At 49.9% G+C, this 17,414-nt stretch overlaps 1 protein-coding gene across 3 annotated transcripts in view; it reads left to right on the top strand.

The window, feature by feature from the left end:
• Positions 1–16,849, top strand: part of RBM6 (RNA binding motif protein 6) — a 52,235-nt gene extending 35,386 nt beyond the window's left edge. For 2 of the 3 annotated variants that reach the window (XM_084292645.1, XM_084292646.1), the window contains exons 7-23: positions 704–778; positions 1,983–2,043; positions 3,134–3,202; positions 4,149–4,400; positions 4,931–5,091; positions 5,838–5,935; positions 6,458–6,503; positions 7,084–7,144; positions 8,100–8,191; positions 8,913–9,074; positions 10,149–10,238; positions 11,058–11,147; positions 11,390–11,653; positions 12,227–12,301; positions 12,878–12,975; positions 14,261–14,372; positions 16,612–16,849. In XM_084292645.1, the coding sequence (XP_084148771.1) occupies positions 704–778; positions 1,983–2,043; positions 3,134–3,202; positions 4,149–4,400; positions 4,931–5,091; positions 5,838–5,935; positions 6,458–6,503; positions 7,084–7,144; positions 8,100–8,191; positions 8,913–9,074; positions 10,149–10,238; positions 11,058–11,147; positions 11,390–11,653; positions 12,227–12,301; positions 12,878–12,975; positions 14,261–14,372; positions 16,612–16,737 (1,932 nt within the window). In that variant the 3' untranslated portion in view covers positions 16,738–16,849. The remainder of the gene's footprint in view (positions 1–703; positions 779–1,982; positions 2,044–3,133; positions 3,203–4,148; positions 4,401–4,930; positions 5,092–5,837; positions 5,936–6,457; positions 6,504–7,083; positions 7,145–8,099; positions 8,192–8,912; positions 9,075–10,148; positions 10,239–11,057; positions 11,148–11,389; positions 11,654–12,226; positions 12,302–12,877; positions 12,976–14,260; positions 14,373–16,611) is intronic. The other variant, XM_084292647.1, reaches the window with a different exon arrangement.
• The last annotated feature ends 565 nt before the right edge of the window (positions 16,850–17,414 follow it).

The raw sequence follows: 17,414 nt of genomic DNA on the forward strand, positions 1-17,414 counted from the left end.
CTGCTCCTGCAGGTGGCTTCGTGCAGGAGTTGAGGAGCTCTCCCCTACCACGTTTCGCCCTTGGGATCCCTGCGCTCAGCCGCATTTCAGCCCAAGTTTCTTGGGCGCCTGCCACCTCTCCCACCGTGCTGTGCGGGGCCCAAAGCAGGGTGTCTTCACTCTGCTTCTCTCCCTGCTGCACAAGGGCTCGAGTGCAGCCCCCCCAGGGGCCAGCCGTGCAGCTGGGGGTGCCCTCACTTCCCTGAAGGACAGCCAGGGTCTCTTGAGTGACGTGAAGACTCACCCAAGCGTCAGATTTCTCTCCCCTCGATGGCGTTTTTCCTTGTGTTCCTCCTCAAGGAGCTGCCTTGAGACCAGCCCGGTGGTGGCTGGTGTGCAGGAGGATGTCCAGCTGCCTTTCCAGCTTGTGGACAAAAGCAAGTTAAAGCCGTTCCCTCTTGTGCTCTTCTTACCAGCTCTGCTCTCCCTGGGAGGTGGCAAAGCCTCTGCCTGCTTCCCCTGGAGCCAGCCCGCGGCTTTGTAGCCCTGGGCCAGAGCAGGGCACGGGCGCTTCCACTTCCATGACGAAGCCCCAGCTAACTGGCCCCTCGTCCCCCGTCTCACTTGCCGAGCCTTTGGAAAGCAGAGCTTTAACCCCTTCCTCTGCCTCTGAGCGACCTCCGTGTGCTGGGCGCATTCGTCATTCACCCCCTTGTCTCAACAGGGAACTCTTTCGATTGGAGGCAAAGAAGTGACCCTTGAGTACACTCCGTGCCCGGAGTTCTGGCGCTGCAAACGTGTAAGTATGCGACTGAGAGCTGCACTGTGCCTTTCCTGCTGGCTGCCCTGGCAAGGGCAGCAGAGAGGAAGCGTGGAAAGAAGTCAAAGCCCAGGCAGGGTTCGGTTCGTTCAGCCTGGTTGTGGGGTGGCACAGCTGCTCGAGGGCCGGCTGAGGAGGAGTGCGGAGCCAGGAGGAGGGTGGCTCTTCCCATTGCCCCTGAGCACAAAGCAGGAGGTGGCAGTGGGGTGGGAAGGGCTCGGTTGTGCTCACACTGCCCCCTTGAGCTCCGGGTCACACTGGGGTATGAAGACCCTTCTCCAGGTTAATTGGACACCTTCCAGTTGCAAACAAAGCCATCGTTTGGGGCTAATGCTGCTCTTGTCTGGGCTTTTAATGCTCCAGAAATCAAGTAGAGACAGGAGTTAGGGGCAGTGGTTTCACAACAGCTCGTAGTGTGGTGGGAAGTTGGCTCGTGCCATGCACGGGCATGGCCAGAAAGAGCCCTCTGGTGCCTCTGTGTGTTTGCAGGCCTTCAGTCAGAGAAAGGAGTGGTACGAAAGAGCAGCAGTGCGTTTATAATAAAGAGCTTGAAGGGAACATTAGGAACGCTGTGTTCAGGGAGAGCTGTGAAGACTGGGCACTTGCCTTTCCCACAGCAGCTCCGGGTGGGATAACATCTCAGCCCCAGCAGCTTTGCCTGGCAGCTGGCAGACACCTTTCTGTTGGTGCAGCAAACGGCATCGGTATCCGCACGTGTCTTTTAACTGCGGGCAGGACTTTGTCACTGCTTGAGGAGCGAGCTGCGGGGAGGAAGAACAAAGGTCACTCTGGGTCCTTTGAAACAATGGGGTTGGCAGGATGGCAGCCAGCAGGGAGCTTTTCAGTCCAGCATCACTTGAGAGGGGGAAGGATCCTGCCTCAGGGATTAGCCAAGTGCCTCTGTGGTGTGAGCAGATCTGTGCTCAGAGGCTGTGTGAAAATCCCGGCCCCGAGGCGATCCCAGGTGTGAGCCCTGTGAACGTCCCCTTCCCATTCCAGTCCCCTTCCCATTCCATTCGAGGCTCTTGCAGCCAGTGCCCATCCTGTCTCCCAAGCTCTCGCTGTAACTTTTCCATGGCCACAGCTTACTTTCTGCGAGTACTTCAGAGCCTGGCCTTCTGGAGTAGGTTGTGCCTGCCCCTTCACAACATGCCTTTTTCATGCTGTCCATCTTCCATTGCAGTGTAAGGTGTGTACTGTGGGCTACAGATCTTCCTGCTCCTATTGCAAGCTCCCAAGAGATGGTGAGTACACCTGGTCCTCCTGTGTTGGGTCGCTTAAAAGTTTTACCTGTCCTGACGAGTAAGTTTGCATTCTGCCTTCCCTGCGGCGTCCTTCGTGGTGGAACTGGCTGAGCACCAAGGCGAGCACTGCGTAGGAGGATCATTAATTTGGCTTCGTTTAGCCCCCTTTCCCTGTCAACACTAAATGTGGTGCATGCCGTGTGTTGGTAGCAGGCTCTCTGTTCCTGTGAGGCTCGGGGTCTTACTGCACGAGGCCTTTGCTTCCCTTTGCTTTGGCATTGTCACCCCTCCGGAGCGACAGGTTGTGTCCTGCAGGTCTGTGAGCTAGCACTGCTGCTGTAAGTGACAGCTTCCCCTCAGCCCCCCTTCCTTGGGATGTGCAGCTGCGGGGTTTTAGTGTTACTCTTTTGAGGCTCTCAAATTTGAGGATCTGGGCTGTGAATTGCTGAATTCACCTTGCTGACTGTGTGTGGAAAGGAAGGAGTTCAGCTCCTCTGGGAGCTTCTCCTCACCCACCAGCACCTCTGCTCTTAAGCATGGGATGGCACAACAGCCAAAACACAGTCCCTTGAGGATCTGATTTCTTTGGGATGAGCAGGTATTCCAGGCCCTCTGTGAGCTTTGACTCTGCATCTTTGAGCAGACTTGTGACGTTATGCATTTCTTATGTGCATACCTTAGGCAGGAGGGCATTAAAATAACTGCTGATGCAGAGCTCTTTCTGCGCTGTCCCTGTGGTTTTTTTGCTTTCCTTGCACTGTAGCTCCTCATTAGTATTAGGAAGGCAGAATTTGCGTACCTGGCCCCCTTGGTCACCACAGCTGTGCAGTGTAATAAAAGCTACGGAGGAACAAATTAAACAGGGGCTTTAAGATGCTGTGATAACTAATTGTGGTGCGTGCTTCTCCCTAACCTGGTGTTGCTGATTGGAGAACATAATAAGGTAATCTCTCTGTGACTGTTTGTTAATTGCTGGGTGAGACAAAGCAGGGCTCTGAGCGTCTGCATTCATTGCTGCAACTTTGTGTAGGCTCCTGCATGCTTTGTGACTGATGGTCTTGAAGTGGATTTTAATATGCCTCTCTTACAGGGAGCAGAGCAGGCCCAGAGTCCAGAGGTGGTTCTGAGGGAGAGGACGCGTCCGCTGAGCAAGAATTCAGTAAGAGAAGTGCTCTCTGCGTGTCTGGGGTTGTGCTTATGTCTGCGTAATTTGGTTTCCTATGCAAATTCTGCATGAGGTCCTGCTCATGAAGTGGAGCCCTCACTGCACCCTGCAAGCTGGAGACAAATTTGTATGGGGCTGTCCAACTGAAGCTTTACTGCGCTAGGTCTTGTACTTGTTTCTTTCTTTGTGGGAGCGGATCTCAGCAGCAGGTAGAGGGCTAGTGATATCTGACCTTACAGCCCCACAGCTTAGGCTTCCCTTTCTAACAGCTTCAGGAGCGTAGGCAAGGATCTCTTCTGAAGTGAAGCTAGATGTTTCAGAGGCCTTCGAGCACGGAAGCGTGGTGGGATTTATCTTCTTTGTGCTGCAGAGCTAGGCTGAGGCAGGGCGTTTCCACATGGTGGGTGCTTCATTTTGGGGCAAGTAGAGACCTAATAAAAATCAGTGATTTTATGTATGATGCGTTTCACTCAGTGATCACAGGTGTCTGCACCCAGTTTTCTCCTAGCATAGAGACAGGATGGCAGTCAGTAGCTGATACTGCTCAGCTTTGAGCGTTCAAGAGTAGATCAGGCATAGTAAGGGTACCAGTGCCATGTAGGTTGTCCCAGACATAGGTAGACCATATCCAAACCCATTTCTAAGTCATCTGTGCCCAGGCAAGAGCTGGTCCTATAAAAAGGCCAGAACGTCTCATCTCTGACAGGAGAGGTGAAGTAAAGGAGGAGCCTGATGTGAAACAGGGCAATGGAAGGATGAGCTGCCTGTCTGTCTCGCTCTTTGTGTGCCTTGTCCCTGCAGATTAAGACATGGGATGTGCAGAGGACGGAATAGGCTAGCTTTTTCTAAGGCAAGCAGTTGCAGTGGCCAGAAAATAGCAGAAGCAAAATATGTTCTGGAGTGTTGTATGTGGAACCAGTCTGTTTCTCTTCTCTAATAGCAGAGGCAAAGCTTGAAAAACCTGAGCAAGAGTTACCAGCACAACCCGGATCTCCAAAGCAGCCTGTCCAGCCTTCAGTTCCTGCTCCACAGCAGGAGTGCCAGCCTCAAGAGCAGGAGCCAAGGAAAAGAGATGAGGGGAGAGAGCGGCGGCCCTCGCAGGAGAAGAGAAGGGACGTGGACAGGCACCAGGAGATGCCTTCTCAGAGAGAAGCAGAGGAAGCCACACCACAGGAAGGTGGAGGAAGCAGAAGTGAGTAGCAGAAAGCCCGATTTGGGATTCCTCTTGATTGCTCTCCATGAGGCTATCTGCAGAAAGGGCAGCATTTCACCAAAACCTCTGGAGGCTGTTTCTGTGTTGTGCAAAGCCATGGCATCAAGTAATGGTGGGCTGTCCAGCTTCAAAGGTGCTGGCATGCTGCCTTTAGGAAAATTAATTCAGAGAAAGCCGACTTCAGGATGCTACAGTTAAGTTGGCACAGCAGCAGAAGTCTCCTTTGGCCAGAATTTACTCTGGTCTAATCTCCTCTGAGGAGAGAGGGGACTAGGGACTACTTTCTGCTCTGTTTTCTGGGAAGGAAAGGTGAGCAACTGGAGGGAGTAGTCTGAGCAAATTAGAGAGGAAAAAAGTATCAGCTTCCAGACCCAACTGCAAGAAGCTGTGCTGTTGCTTTGGGTGGGTTTAGTTTTTGCCTTTTGCTGTGACAGTAAGCCTGGATCTGAATAATCTTTTTTTATTCCACTTTTTTCTTTCCTGGCCACCTCTCTCATTGTCCTTCTCAGCAATTATGCTGAAGCGTATTACACGATTCACCCCCCCAGAAGTGATTGTGGGGCTCCTGGCTCCATACGTGCAGATCTCCACGTCCAGAGTGCGCATCATGAAGAACAAAGCTGGCCGGATGGGGCAGACCTATGGCTTCATTGAACTGGACTCACATGCTGTACGTAATTTCCTGTTTTCACATGCTCCCCCTGTTGGCATCTGTGGCTTGTAGAAGTAGAGGAGGCACAGGAACAAAAGACTAAGAAATAGCTGCACTTGTTGGGCAGCTGCTCTGTAGAGAGTTACTGACCACTCCTGCTTGTCTGGCTAGACACAGGAAACATCTGATACATCTGCTGGTCACAAGTTAAAGACATGAGGAGCTAAAGAATGTTGTCACAAACTGTGATGTTGAGTGAGTTTCTTGCCCTGATACGTATCTCTGTAGACCCTCCTAAACTGGACCGTCTCTTGCACAGGTATTTTGTTTGCAGGGAACTTGAATTCTGTGGTTTCTGTCCACAAAAGGCAAGAATCTTAATTAACAGACAGTTCCACGCTGGAGGGTTCACATTTTCTCCTTAGCCAGAGTGATTTCCAGACTCTGTAGCTGTGTTTTTGCATTGGTCCAGAGAGCGTTCACCAAAACTCTGTGGGGCAACAGCCGCCATATGGTGCTGCACTGTTCAGCAGCCCTAGGAGAACACAGCCCCTAGCTGGCTGCTGAAAACGGCTGTGGGACAAGCAGAGAACCTAGCAGTGTATTTATCCTTTTTGTCACACCCTAAATATCTCTCACTAATATTTAGAGTATTGTGTTTCTTGTCCTGTTCTGGTCATCGTGTAGGCGCAGGATGTACCTTCTCTTCAGGCATAAACAGACTTCACTTTGCAGAGATGTGAAATTCTCCTTTCATTTTACAGGAGGCACTGAGGGTGCTAAAGATACTGCAGAATCTGGATCCCCCTATGTGCATTGATGGTCGTACGGTGGAAGTGAATCTTGCTACCGGGAGGAGAAGGTAAGGATGAATAAGTCAGTAGGGTTGCCCTTTGTGTGACATGCTGCGAGGCTAGAGGTGTGTTGTCAGACCTCGTCCTTAGAGGTTGCTAAATGAATTAGTGCAGATGTTCCTGCAGCCTAACAAAGTGCACAGTGAGGTATCAGAGCTAGAAAAAGCTTCAGGGTCTGAGCAGTATGGGACTAGCCACTGTAGTAGGTGGCTTTCTGTTGTTGTCCAGCTGTCAAATCTCATTGTGAAGGAATTAATAGGTTTGGTGGTGGTTTTTTTTTTGTTTTTTTTTGTTTGTTTTTTTTCAAAAGCAGCTGGGGAGATTCAGCTGCTCTTTGATCAAGCAGAGAGGGGGCATAACTCTAGTGGAGACAGCGATCTGCAAAGCCTCTCTGTCTCCTGGCATGAACACAATCTGACATGTGGCCAGTGAAGATGATCTTTCTGTCTTTATTGGTTCTGCTGATCATTTTGAGTACACTGAGGTTAACTTGAAGCCGGATTGATGTTTACTTGCAATGCTTATTTCAGCAGGAATGACTACGGGGAGCACAGTGACAATTCCTACTATGGACAGGTAGGCACAGCTGCAACTGGGAGGGAAGGGTGGGAGCATCGAGGGCAGTGGGCATGACTTTGTTAGGCTTTTTCCCTTTGGACTCCTGAAACTTCAACGTGCTGGAAGGTGGGGTAATAATGCTCAAGTATGCTCTTCACTGCTACTGTGCCACAACGGTTATAATGCATGTGGAAATGTGGGTCAGCACAGATGCTGCATGAGGGAATTTGGGTGTGGATTACTGTGTAACAGGCTTTTACAGGTTGACTTGCTGATGGCTGATCTGAGTTCCTGAAGAGAGCGTCTCTTCTTTAGTGGTTGTGTTACAGACTGCAAGGCTTTTCCCATACTGAATGGGTTTGGGGCTTTCAAATGGATTGCCATGAGTAGCTGATTTAAAGATTCAGGGGGGCTATGGAGGTCTCGTGCCTTGCAATACTGTCCGTCATTCTATAGATGAAAAATTATGCCTGATTGTGTTCTATTTAGAGGAGCTAAATAACTGTTTTCCTGAACTTTGGGCCCGTGGGAGGGAGGAGAAGCAATATGATGTCTGTCAGAGAGTCTCTGATCTGTTTGTGTTGTTCACTTAATCCAGGGCAGAAGGGGCATGAGAGACAGGAGGGGCAACGAATCACAGAGACGCACCAGAGCACAGTGTAAGTTAAGCTCTGCCTCACTCCTACTGTGGAGACTTTACTTCCTTAAAAGGGCACTGACATGTAGAAATCAGCCCAAAAATATTTTAAAGACTAAGAGTAGGTTTATTTGCTACACCCACTTCTGAGTTCCTTTGCCAACTTTGTTTAGTCACATTTTCCTATCTGATAATGGGTTTCTCCATACTTTTACTGTGCAAAAGCTACATGCAGATAAAGAAAACTTGCTGCTTGCTTTTCCTTGTTGTAGCATACTGATGGGATAAAATCAGCCTGGTAATTTCCAGATGAGACAGAGGAAAATACACTGCAGCAGTGCCAGTAGCCAGAACCCCCTGCCATAACTGTTTAACTAACATACATGTGGCATTGCTGAGCTCTGTCTAAATAATATTTTGGAAACGTGAGACGTTCCTCATATTATGGCCCTACCCTTAAAGCCTTTGGCTTTCCCGGTAGAAACAGTTTGCTCTGTTTCTTGTCGGGAGCTTTCATGTACCCAGAGACAGAAGGGATGTGGGGAGCGTCATCACTTCAAACAGGAGATTGTTTATAAGAGCACAGATCTTCCTTGTTCACAGGGGTGGGTGGAAACAGAGCCTGAAACACATCAACCCATTCTTTGGGAAATTACTGAATTTCGTATCTTTGTCCGGTCAAGTGTTGTGATCTGGTGATCTCAGCACAGCCCCTGTAAGTGTGTTTTGATGGGGAATTTTTGCCAGTCCTAAAACAGAAGAACTGTGAAAACCTATCTACCTTATTACTCCTAAGAGAGAAAAGATGAAGGTAGAGTGATGTGAGGACTGCTCTCGCCTGTCTTACCAGGGGAGAAAATTGCTTCTTTCCCACTCTTGATCCTTTTGACAGTGCAAGGTTTACTCTTGCTTTTCTCTTTGTAAAGAGCAAGTTCTGCATTTGTAAGACTCTGATATTAACTCGTCTCTCCATTCAGCTCCATCAGATGTGTCCACATACATTTACGATCCTGAAACTGGGAATTACTACGATCCCATAGCTGGGACATACTACGACCCCAGGACTCAGGTGAGTGCATGTGAAGGAAGCTTTACACGTGACATGTTCTTACAAACTGCCTTTCTCTGAGTAGATTTTGCAGCCTGAAGAGGGCTAGCATAGAACTGCATAAGGACACAGAGTTAGCTTTGTTTCTCTTGCTCAGTTCTCTGACCTGTATAAAAGGGATCTGTGTTCCAAAATGTTACCATGAGAGGCTAGGAGTCCATCAGCTGTGTGTCGAACCATTTGCTGTGGTTGCCTCCTTGGCCTCTGAAGGAAGGCTGTTGGTCTCTGTGGTTAGCAGACTTAAGAAAAGAGCATCCTCGCTCAGCTTTACTTGAAAACAGTAAAAAAGATGGACACTAAAAGATTCTCTACTAAATTCTCTACTAAAAGATGGACAACAGAGCTCTGTCTTCATCCGTTTGCTCCCTAAGCCTGGCCAGCAATAGTTACAAGGATCCCAAAAAAGAGCCATCTGCTGAGGTTCTCTGGAACTGTTGTCTTGTTTTTATGAAACTGGAAATGTCCATGCTCTTTGTGAGCAGGGTTGTGCTCCCGTGGCTTAGCTGTAGTAGACAGTCTTCTGCCCCAGCAAGGTCCTGAAGCCTTTTCCTTCATCTATCTGAGGCTCTGCAGTCCCTTCTTACTGTGCTGGTCTCCTCAGCCAAATAAGGACAAAAAGTCTGATACGAAGATTGTAGGGTTTCAGCTAAGTTTTTTTTTTTTTTCTCTATGCCTCTTTCAGAGAGAAGTCACGATAGACCGAGAAGCCTGCTCATCACCTGTAGAGAACAAAAGGCGGCGACATGGAAGCCAAGAACGGACAAATGAAAGGAAGGAACCACACAACAGAGACAACAGGGACAACAGGGACAAAAAGGAGAAAGGGAAAAATACTTCTTCTAAGGTAAATAACTCCAGATGTCAGAATGGTCAGAGATCTGAGGCTAGGAGGTTGAGGTAATGGATATTAGAAAAAAATTCTTAGAGGATTCAAAAAGGGGAGAGTCTGTGAGAGAAAGTGATGAAATACATGGGGTCACCAGCAGGCCAGGGACATGGTTCTGGTGAGGTGGGGACAAGTTCTTGAAATTTTTGTCTCCCGACATTAAGTCAGGACTTCTTATCCCTTCCTTATGCTAAAGGATTCAGAAACAGCCATGTAATTGAGGCTTGCATTTCACTCCCCGTTGCTGAAAGCACCCAACTGTTGTAACAGAGCCAGCAAAAACATAGAAGGCGTATCTGAACATATCAGGTCAGATAATAACAGAGATTCAGCTCTTCCCTAACCACAGTTCCTGCCCCCTCCAAACATCACAGACAGACAGGAAGATGAAGCAAGCAGTGCAGATGGACTGCAAAGGTGAACCAAGATCGAATGCAGATAGGAGTTCATCACGGACATCCTGTACGGTTCCTCCCAGAGTCCAGCCCTTTAGTGCTACTCCCAGTGAGCAAATGTTATTTCCCCAACGTGGGGAACTGCTGAGTGGGAGTAGCTGTCCAAAACAATGTTTGAGCGTGGGCGTTTTGAGCAGGATCTACCACAACTGTGCTGGGATACTGACTCGGCCTGAGGAATGCCGAGTAGAGTGAATTAGACCACAGGAGTTGGTAGAAGTGTTTTAGTCACAAATGCAGATTTTTTTTCTTCCTTACCTGTTGGTCTGGATGTGCTCTGTGGCGTGCTTGGTCCTGGGGAGTTGGGACCTGAGGGGAGTAATTGTCCCTGATTATGGTACCAAGCCTGCCAAGGAATCTCATCTGGCGTGGAGAATGCCTGCTTACAAGGGCACTGACCAAGGATAAACGTCGGTCTTGGCTGAATGGAGTGTGAAAGCATCTGCAGCAGAAATCCCCCCATTGCTTTTCCTGGCTTTCTGGTTTCCATGGATGCTCTGAACTGGCTTTGTGGCTGCTGTGTGCACCCTGAGCCCTGTGCTGCTAATGGTCTAATGCCCGATCTTGGGTTTTTTAGAATGAGCCTGGAGAGGAGAGGTTCTTCACAGAAGATGTCTTCAAAAAGCCATTACCACCCTCTGTGAAAAAGGACGAAAGTGCAAGCTTGGTAAGATGTTGCATAGCTCTTGTCTTTCCCCAGTCAAACATGAGTAGCTAATGAACCACTGAACTAGAGCGTGTCCAGGGCATCAGAGCAACATCAGAGCAATTCTCTGTAAAGAATGTAGATGTGAAGCTTCACCCAAGCCTATTGTTTGTGCTGCTGAGCATGCAAGTGAGCATCACAGCCTCATCCTGTTACAATGCTAGGTAACTACAGTCTTTGGTAGTCTTTGGTGGTCTTTGTCCAGGAGAAAATCCTGAAAATCAAAGAGCTGTGTTGAGCCTGGTCATTTACTGTACCATAGACATGGCAGAGGAAACTGGCATTGTCATCCTTTCCTCTCCCCACATGTAGTACTTCTGCTTGGTCTGTTCTCTCCCAGTGAAGCAGGACTGGAGCTCGTCATGCACTGGTGGGCTTCCCTGGTCCTGTGCTAACTGGCTCTGGGGGCTGCTTTGCATATGATCTCCACATCCTTTGTGCACACAGAGGTGTTGAAATGTTGAGCTGGCCCTGCACCAGCTCCCTCACTGGTTTAAGCTGCAGCTGGGGCCATGGCCAGCATCACAGTCCAGCAGAGGGTGAGGGTGGATCAGGCTGAGGCAGCATGGCAACTGCTTCAGCTGTCCCTGAAACCAAGGGCCTACCTCCAGGAGAAATAGTTCGGGCGATGCCCAGAATTGGAATGTCTGCTGCCAAAAACACCACCTCATTTCTTCTGACTGTCTGGTTTCCTTGGAGGCCTGTTAAATATGTGATTAGTTGCTGCTTGCACTGAAGCTGTGCTACAGCAGTCTTAACACCTGGTCTCAATTGTTTCAGAATGAGTCTGGAGAGGAGAAGTTCTCTGCAGAAGACGTCTTTAAGAAACCATTACCTCCCTCTGCGAAGAAGGATGAGAGTGCAGCCCCGGTAAGACGCTCCATAGGATCGATTTTTGGCTTGTTTGAGGTAGGGCGGGTGACTAGGGGGGCTCACCACAGCCTGGCTCTGACCTTGGGTGGCAGAAGTGCCAGCTTCTCCTGCTGTTGGAGAGAGCATTGGAGATAGAATGGCCAGGACAGTTTGCTTCACAATGCTGGGGAAGCAGAGCCCAGCTTGGCAGAGAAGGCTTGGTGCGACAAACTGTCACGTTTTTCTGCCTCTTCCCCCAGCCCAAGGTGGTGAACCCTCTGATAGGTCTTCTGGGAGAGTACGGAGGAGACAGTGACAACGAAGAGGAGGAGGAAGAGGAGGAACAGGCGCAGTGGCTGCCACCTCCCCACCCACCGGCACAGCGCGAGGAGCAGCAGAGGAAGGCCAAGGCGAACGACGACAAGCTGACTGACTGGAACAAGCTGGCTTGCTTGCTGTGCAGGAGGCAGTTTCCCAACAAGGAAGTGCTCATCAAGCACCAGCAGCTCTCCAACCTGCACAAGGTATGGGGGAGCTGGTGGCGGGGGGGCTGTATGTGTGATGTGAGCTGCCGTTGGCTCAAGAGCTTTGTGATAGAGGGAGAAGACGCAGTGACTGTGTGGGAAGAGCTGTTCTGAGTTTGACACAGTAGCAGGCAAAGTTCCCATCAAAGCTCTGCTCAAAGCATTGTGTGAGCTGCTTGCTCCTGCCTTGAGAGTGCCATAATAGCAGGTTGTGACTTTTTAAGCTATAGTGATACAGCTCAAGTTTGGGGAGAGTGGGCTGCTGGCACATTCAAGTGCAATAGCAGGAAGAAGTTTCAGCATGCCTTCCGATGTTCTGCACTCTTTGAGCTCTTGCTTCTGGGGGGACCAAACCGCACGCAGGTTAAAATAGGACTGCTTGCTTTCCTACTGTGGGGCTGGAAAGGCTGTCCCACAGCCTTTCCTGCTGGGTGAGCAGGTCATCTGGGCTGCATGGGGGGCTGTTGCATCTGGATTAGTGCAGGTGCAAGGGCATGCTGCTTTATTTATACTGCAGCAAATGGGGAAGCTTGTGTCCTCTGCTGACTCTGCCTTCTGTTTTCCTTCTTCCAGCAAAACCTGGAGATACACATGAAGATCAAACGATCTGAGCAGGAACTGGCATATTTGGAGAAGAGAGAGCGTGAGGTGGGTCTGTGGTGGTGGGCAGACTTCTGTTTGTCATCCTGTGCTAGGGGGAATGTTGGTCCAGGCAGACCTTCCTCTTTTACACTTGTCTGTAGCCTGGGCAAAGAGTCTTAAACTGAAATGCGGACATGCTCTGCATTTGGACTTCTAGATTATGGCGTGACTTCTAGGAGCAGGTTGCCTTCCTCCCAGAAGGCTCTGAGCGGTGGTTCTGTCACCCTGCGAGCCAGCGTGGGGCTATGAGCTACGTGGGACACAGATTTCTATTTGAAACTGATGCAGTGTATGGGCAGCTGCTGCTGCCTGGCCAGGAATGGGAGAGCTGTGGCTGCTGTTCAGAAGCTAGCAGAGCTGCTCAGGGTGCCGTAGCGGGAAGGCCAAGACCATCGGTCTGGCAGCAACAGATGCCATCAGGACAGAATAAGTGGATTGTGGGTCCTAGAAACATCCAGTGTTTGTGGGTCTGCAGGACAGAGTTCCTTCTCAGTTGAGGATTAGTGGCTGAGGTGAGAGCTACCTGTGCAGTGTCAAATCCTTCATAGCTTCTGTACTTAATTTGTTCTTTCTGTTGTGAAGGGGAGATACAAAGACAAAGGAAATGACCGAAGGGAGAAGTTCCAGCAAATGGATTCACCAGAGAGGAAACGACTCAGATATGACCGGGACTCGGAAAGGTAACGTCTGCTCTTGGTTGGATGTCTTTTGGGCTGCTGATGCCATGATGGCATGTGTGCTGCTGGCACACCGAGGCCAGGAATTGGCTGGTGGGGTAATGTACAAGAGTAACGATCAGGCTGTGATTCTTGTGGGCAGAGTTCCCCAAAGTGCAAGTCTGTCAGAAACTGCAGGACTTTTCAGAGAAGGTAGGAAGAGGCGAGGGTTATGTAGTGCAGAGCTGGAGACAAGGCCTTAGGGGAAGGCAGAGACATGCAGATGGGTACTGTATGGGTAGGATGGGGGTTTTGAGAGTGCCTGGCCGGACATAGGGAGCAGAGCGCAGTTCATTCCCAGTCAGCACATCCTCAAGGCACTCGCTGTCCTCCTTTCCTGGCATTTAGCCATCAGAAGAAGGAGCAAAGCTGTGTTTCTTCTGTTCTACTGACTCAGAGGAACACTAGCTGTTTCCATCTCAGTCAGAGTAGGTGTAGGAAGAAAGTGCGTGCTGTGTGGAGCTCTCAAAAGGTCTGCCTGCTGCAAGCTCATGTGTTCCAGTGGGCTGAGGAACTGCTAGGCATGTGTTGAAGACAAAACTGGTTACGTGCCTGTTCCCTTCTGGTACAGCACCTCAAAAGAGGACCTTTCCTTCACATTTTGCAGTTTAAAAAATCTGTTTCTTCTCTTCCCTCTGTTTTCCTGGAAAAGGTGTGGATAAACTAAAGCAGTTTGTGTGCAGTGTCAGCAGCAGCCAGAAAGTAGAACTTGTCTGAATGCAGGCAGCTATTTTTGTGCAGAACAGTTTTCAAAACTATGGGTTTTGGATAATGGTTTTGGATGAGTAATGACAAGGTGGGAGAAGGCGTGTCCAAATCAACACTGCATCTGTTGAGCTTGGTGACCACAATGCTCACAGCACTGGGAGAAAAGAAAGATCTCCTGGAGCAGCAGGGATTAGACTTCACTTTCTTGCTGTTGCTAAAACTCAGATTAAGAAATACAAGAACAGAATGCTTCTGGCCTTCTTGTACCATAAATATTTTGGAGCCTGAGCTCATTTCCTGTGTCCCGGTGTATTATCCCCTGAGTTGGGACAGGGAGTTAGCTACACTGTCAGAGGTGTCTGAACCCTGCACACAGTGCACTGTGTTGGTTTCTTCAGGCAGTGTGTTCCTTGTAAACAACTGGAAATACCCCTCAGGAGAGGTTTGAATGTCAATGAAGGTGCTATTAGCAGAGCTAAACATCTCTGGCATGTGTTCAAAACATTGCAAAGTTGTACAATTGATTCTGTCTCTTTTCCAGTGACTATGATCCAAGGATTGACAGTAACAACAAAGGAAATCGAATGTTGCAGTCCACAGGGTGGACGAAAGGCCTTGGCTACAACCAGCAGGGTACAACCTCACCAATGGAGGTGAGCCTTGCCTTCCCTTCAGAAGGAATCACTGTTGTTCAAGCTGGTAATGTGGCCCAAGAGAGCTGGAGGGAGTTCCCAGCTCCAACAGGAGTCAGGCTGTGTGACTCAGCACCCGCTCGATGCAGTAATATGCGCGCTGATTAGCTTTGCAGGCGGGGAGGGACTGCGAGTATGTTGGCGGGAGAAAAGGTTTAGAATCCTTATGGATCTGGAGGGGTTCAAAACGATCTGACGGTGAGTAAGGAGGGCGTGAGCGTCTGATTAATACCTGCCCAAAAGCAGGCTGGGATTTGAGCAGGTCACCAGCTCAGTGCTCTGCAGCTATGTCAACGGAGAGAAAAGGTGGGCCTTCTCCTGGGAGGGGTGAGCACAGCCAAAGCCCCTGGGTGTGTGCTGCTGTGTGTCTGCACCTGCCAAGGCTCTTGCTGCAATTCTAAGTGCTGGGCTTTGGAAGGGAATACCAGTGTACATCATCTGAAACGAACTTCAGGAATAAGCAGGGCTCAGTAGATCCTGCCTTCTGGGACAGTCTGGTCTGGAGAGGGTTTACCTGCGACAAGGTATTAATGTGTTAATTGCACTTGGCATTTGGTTTTGAGTCATCTGCAACCTGCAGTTTGAAATAGCTTCATGGGTTTTGTCCTTCTTGGTGATTCCACTGAGTGGTTCATACCCACTGCTGCTAGCTCCTGCTCCCCTACACAGCTCAGATACACCCTTGGGACAGCATTCGGGGGCTTACCTGAGTTGAAAGGAAGGCTGTTCTCCTGCGGGTTGTTTCTCTTGCCCCCACACAGCTGTATGGGCAGGGCTGAGGGCATGGTTTGATGCTGGGCAGAGTGCTGCAGAGCTAGGTTAAACGTCACCTCTGGAGTGGCAGGGAAAGCAATCTTAGCAGCTGCAGGATAACATGGTCAGTCAAGCAAATAAGACAGAGCCTTTTCCAGTGGATTAATTCACATGCAGACAGTCACACTGACACCACTGAGGGCTTCAAAAGACTGCTGAGGCCACTCTTCTGCAGAAACGTGTTCAGTGGGCGACATGGGATGCCTGGAAACAGCAGGAACAAACAGCCTGGGGCTTTGCTTGCCATGGGGCTGGTGGGCAGCACTGAACCCTTGCAGCTGGAGCTGCTTGCCACAGCGGGTTTGTCTCCTGGCTGCCTTGCTGCACGGTGCCAGCTCCTCACCGAAGGGCACCACAACTTGCAGTGCAGCGCGTTGCGACACCCAGCTCGCAGTTGAGTATATTGTTAAAGGCAAATATTTGAGGCTTTGTGACGTGCTTGCTTGAGCCCACACACACAAGGCAACTTTCCCTCATCGGTTTAGATAGCAGGAACTCGCTCCAGCTGTTGTTTGGTCCTCGTGGACAGCTTCCTGCGGCCATAAAACGGGCCTTGTCAAAGAGCCAGCTCTAGCGATGCGCTCTGGGAGGTCTGACCTCCAATCGGGACTCCTGGGCCTGGAGGGGGAAGCTGATTGCAAGGCACAGCCCTCATACAATCCCTATAGAAACCTCTCCAAAGAGCCCTAGAGATGTGCCTTCTTCCCACTTCCAAGTCCTGCTGGGCAAAGCCATGTGCCCACTTCAGCCCCACAGGACTTTGATCTCCCGGCCTAATTGATCACATCTCTGGTAGCCAGAGAAGTTAGACTTAAAAGCAAGGGAAGCTTTCAGCCTTCAGCTCTCCTGGGCTAACTCTAGGCAGGTATTAATGAAAAATTCAGACACTGGCTGCAAATGCCAGTCGTTAAAAAATGGTTGAAATTCTAAGTGCGCTACCAGCTCCCATGGGAACACTATGAGAGGAGAGAACAGCTGAGCTCCTGCAAGTGCAGGCTAACTGCAAACAGCTCCCTGGGCGCCCAGCTCTCTTGCTGGCACTTTCCTTTGCTCTGCTTCGATCCATGCTTGCACACGGATGCCTCTCGTCTGCTGGCATTGCACGTTTTGGCTGCCTGCTCCTACTGCACCATATGCTAGTGCTGGTCTCCGCAGACTGTCCTATGGATTTATTCGCACCGGGCACTTGTTGCCCGTGCTTTTGTTGCCCGCAAAGGCCTGGAGTTTCTCCCAAACAGCTTCTGGAGGAACACGTCGTTTCTTCTTATCCCTGTCCACGTGGGAGCAGTCGGCTGTCCTGAAGCAGCGCAGGGGAAGCTTTTTCTTTGCAGACAGAAGAAGCAGGCAAAGAGCAGAAATCACTAATCTTAGTTGTGTCTGTTTCCAGGTGGAAAATCGGAAGAAGGGACCTGGCTTGGGGGCCCAAGGGAAGCCCAACAAGAGGCAGTCCAACGAGACTTACCGAGATGCTGTCAGGAGAGTCATGTTTGCCCGCTACAAGGAACTTGAGTGAATGGTGCAGAAAACCCCAAGCCTGTCTCTCTCCATCTCTGTCTCTTTCTCTGTGTCATGTTCTTTTTTTTTTTTTTTTTTTTTTTTTTTTTTTGAATTGTTACAGGTTTTGCTGCTAGATTTTTTTTAATAAAACTGAAAATTTGTCAGTGCTTGTCTCTTGCCTGAAATGGCATGTTTGAAAGGATGCATTGCTTTGGAAGATTTGGAAGATTCCCCATCACGTTTTGCTGTCTGCTGACAAAGGTTCCTGGGGCTTGTGTCCATGTTAGGGTCAGGCGCTCCTTGTGCCACGTACTCTTGGGTCAAGAAGTGAGCAGAGAGCAGAAGACAGCCCCGAGGAAGTTGGGAGCAGGAGCAACTTGTGTGGGATTCATCCTGGTTTTTAGCAAGGACAGTTGGGTTCGATTGGTAGCAATTTAGCTTCACAGCTGAAGCTCTGGTTAATGCTGGGCATCATCTGGGCTTCCCAACCCTTCTTCCCTGGGAAAGGGCTGGATCTGTTGGCAGCACCGCTGGAGAACTTCATGGGGATGTAGATAGCCCTGCTGCTCCGTCATGGCAGGGGCTGCATAGTGTCTGGGGAGGACTGTTTGCTAGCAGCATGTTTGGTAGGGGAAAGGCTGTTTTGGGCAAGTGCTCACACAGCCCCAGGAGGTACAGAGGCAGCTCCCTGGG

This window comes from Netta rufina (genome assembly GCF_964035555.1).
Source record: "Netta rufina genome assembly, chromosome: 10".
Classification (NCBI taxonomy): domain Eukaryota; kingdom Metazoa; phylum Chordata; class Aves; order Anseriformes; family Anatidae; genus Netta; species Netta rufina.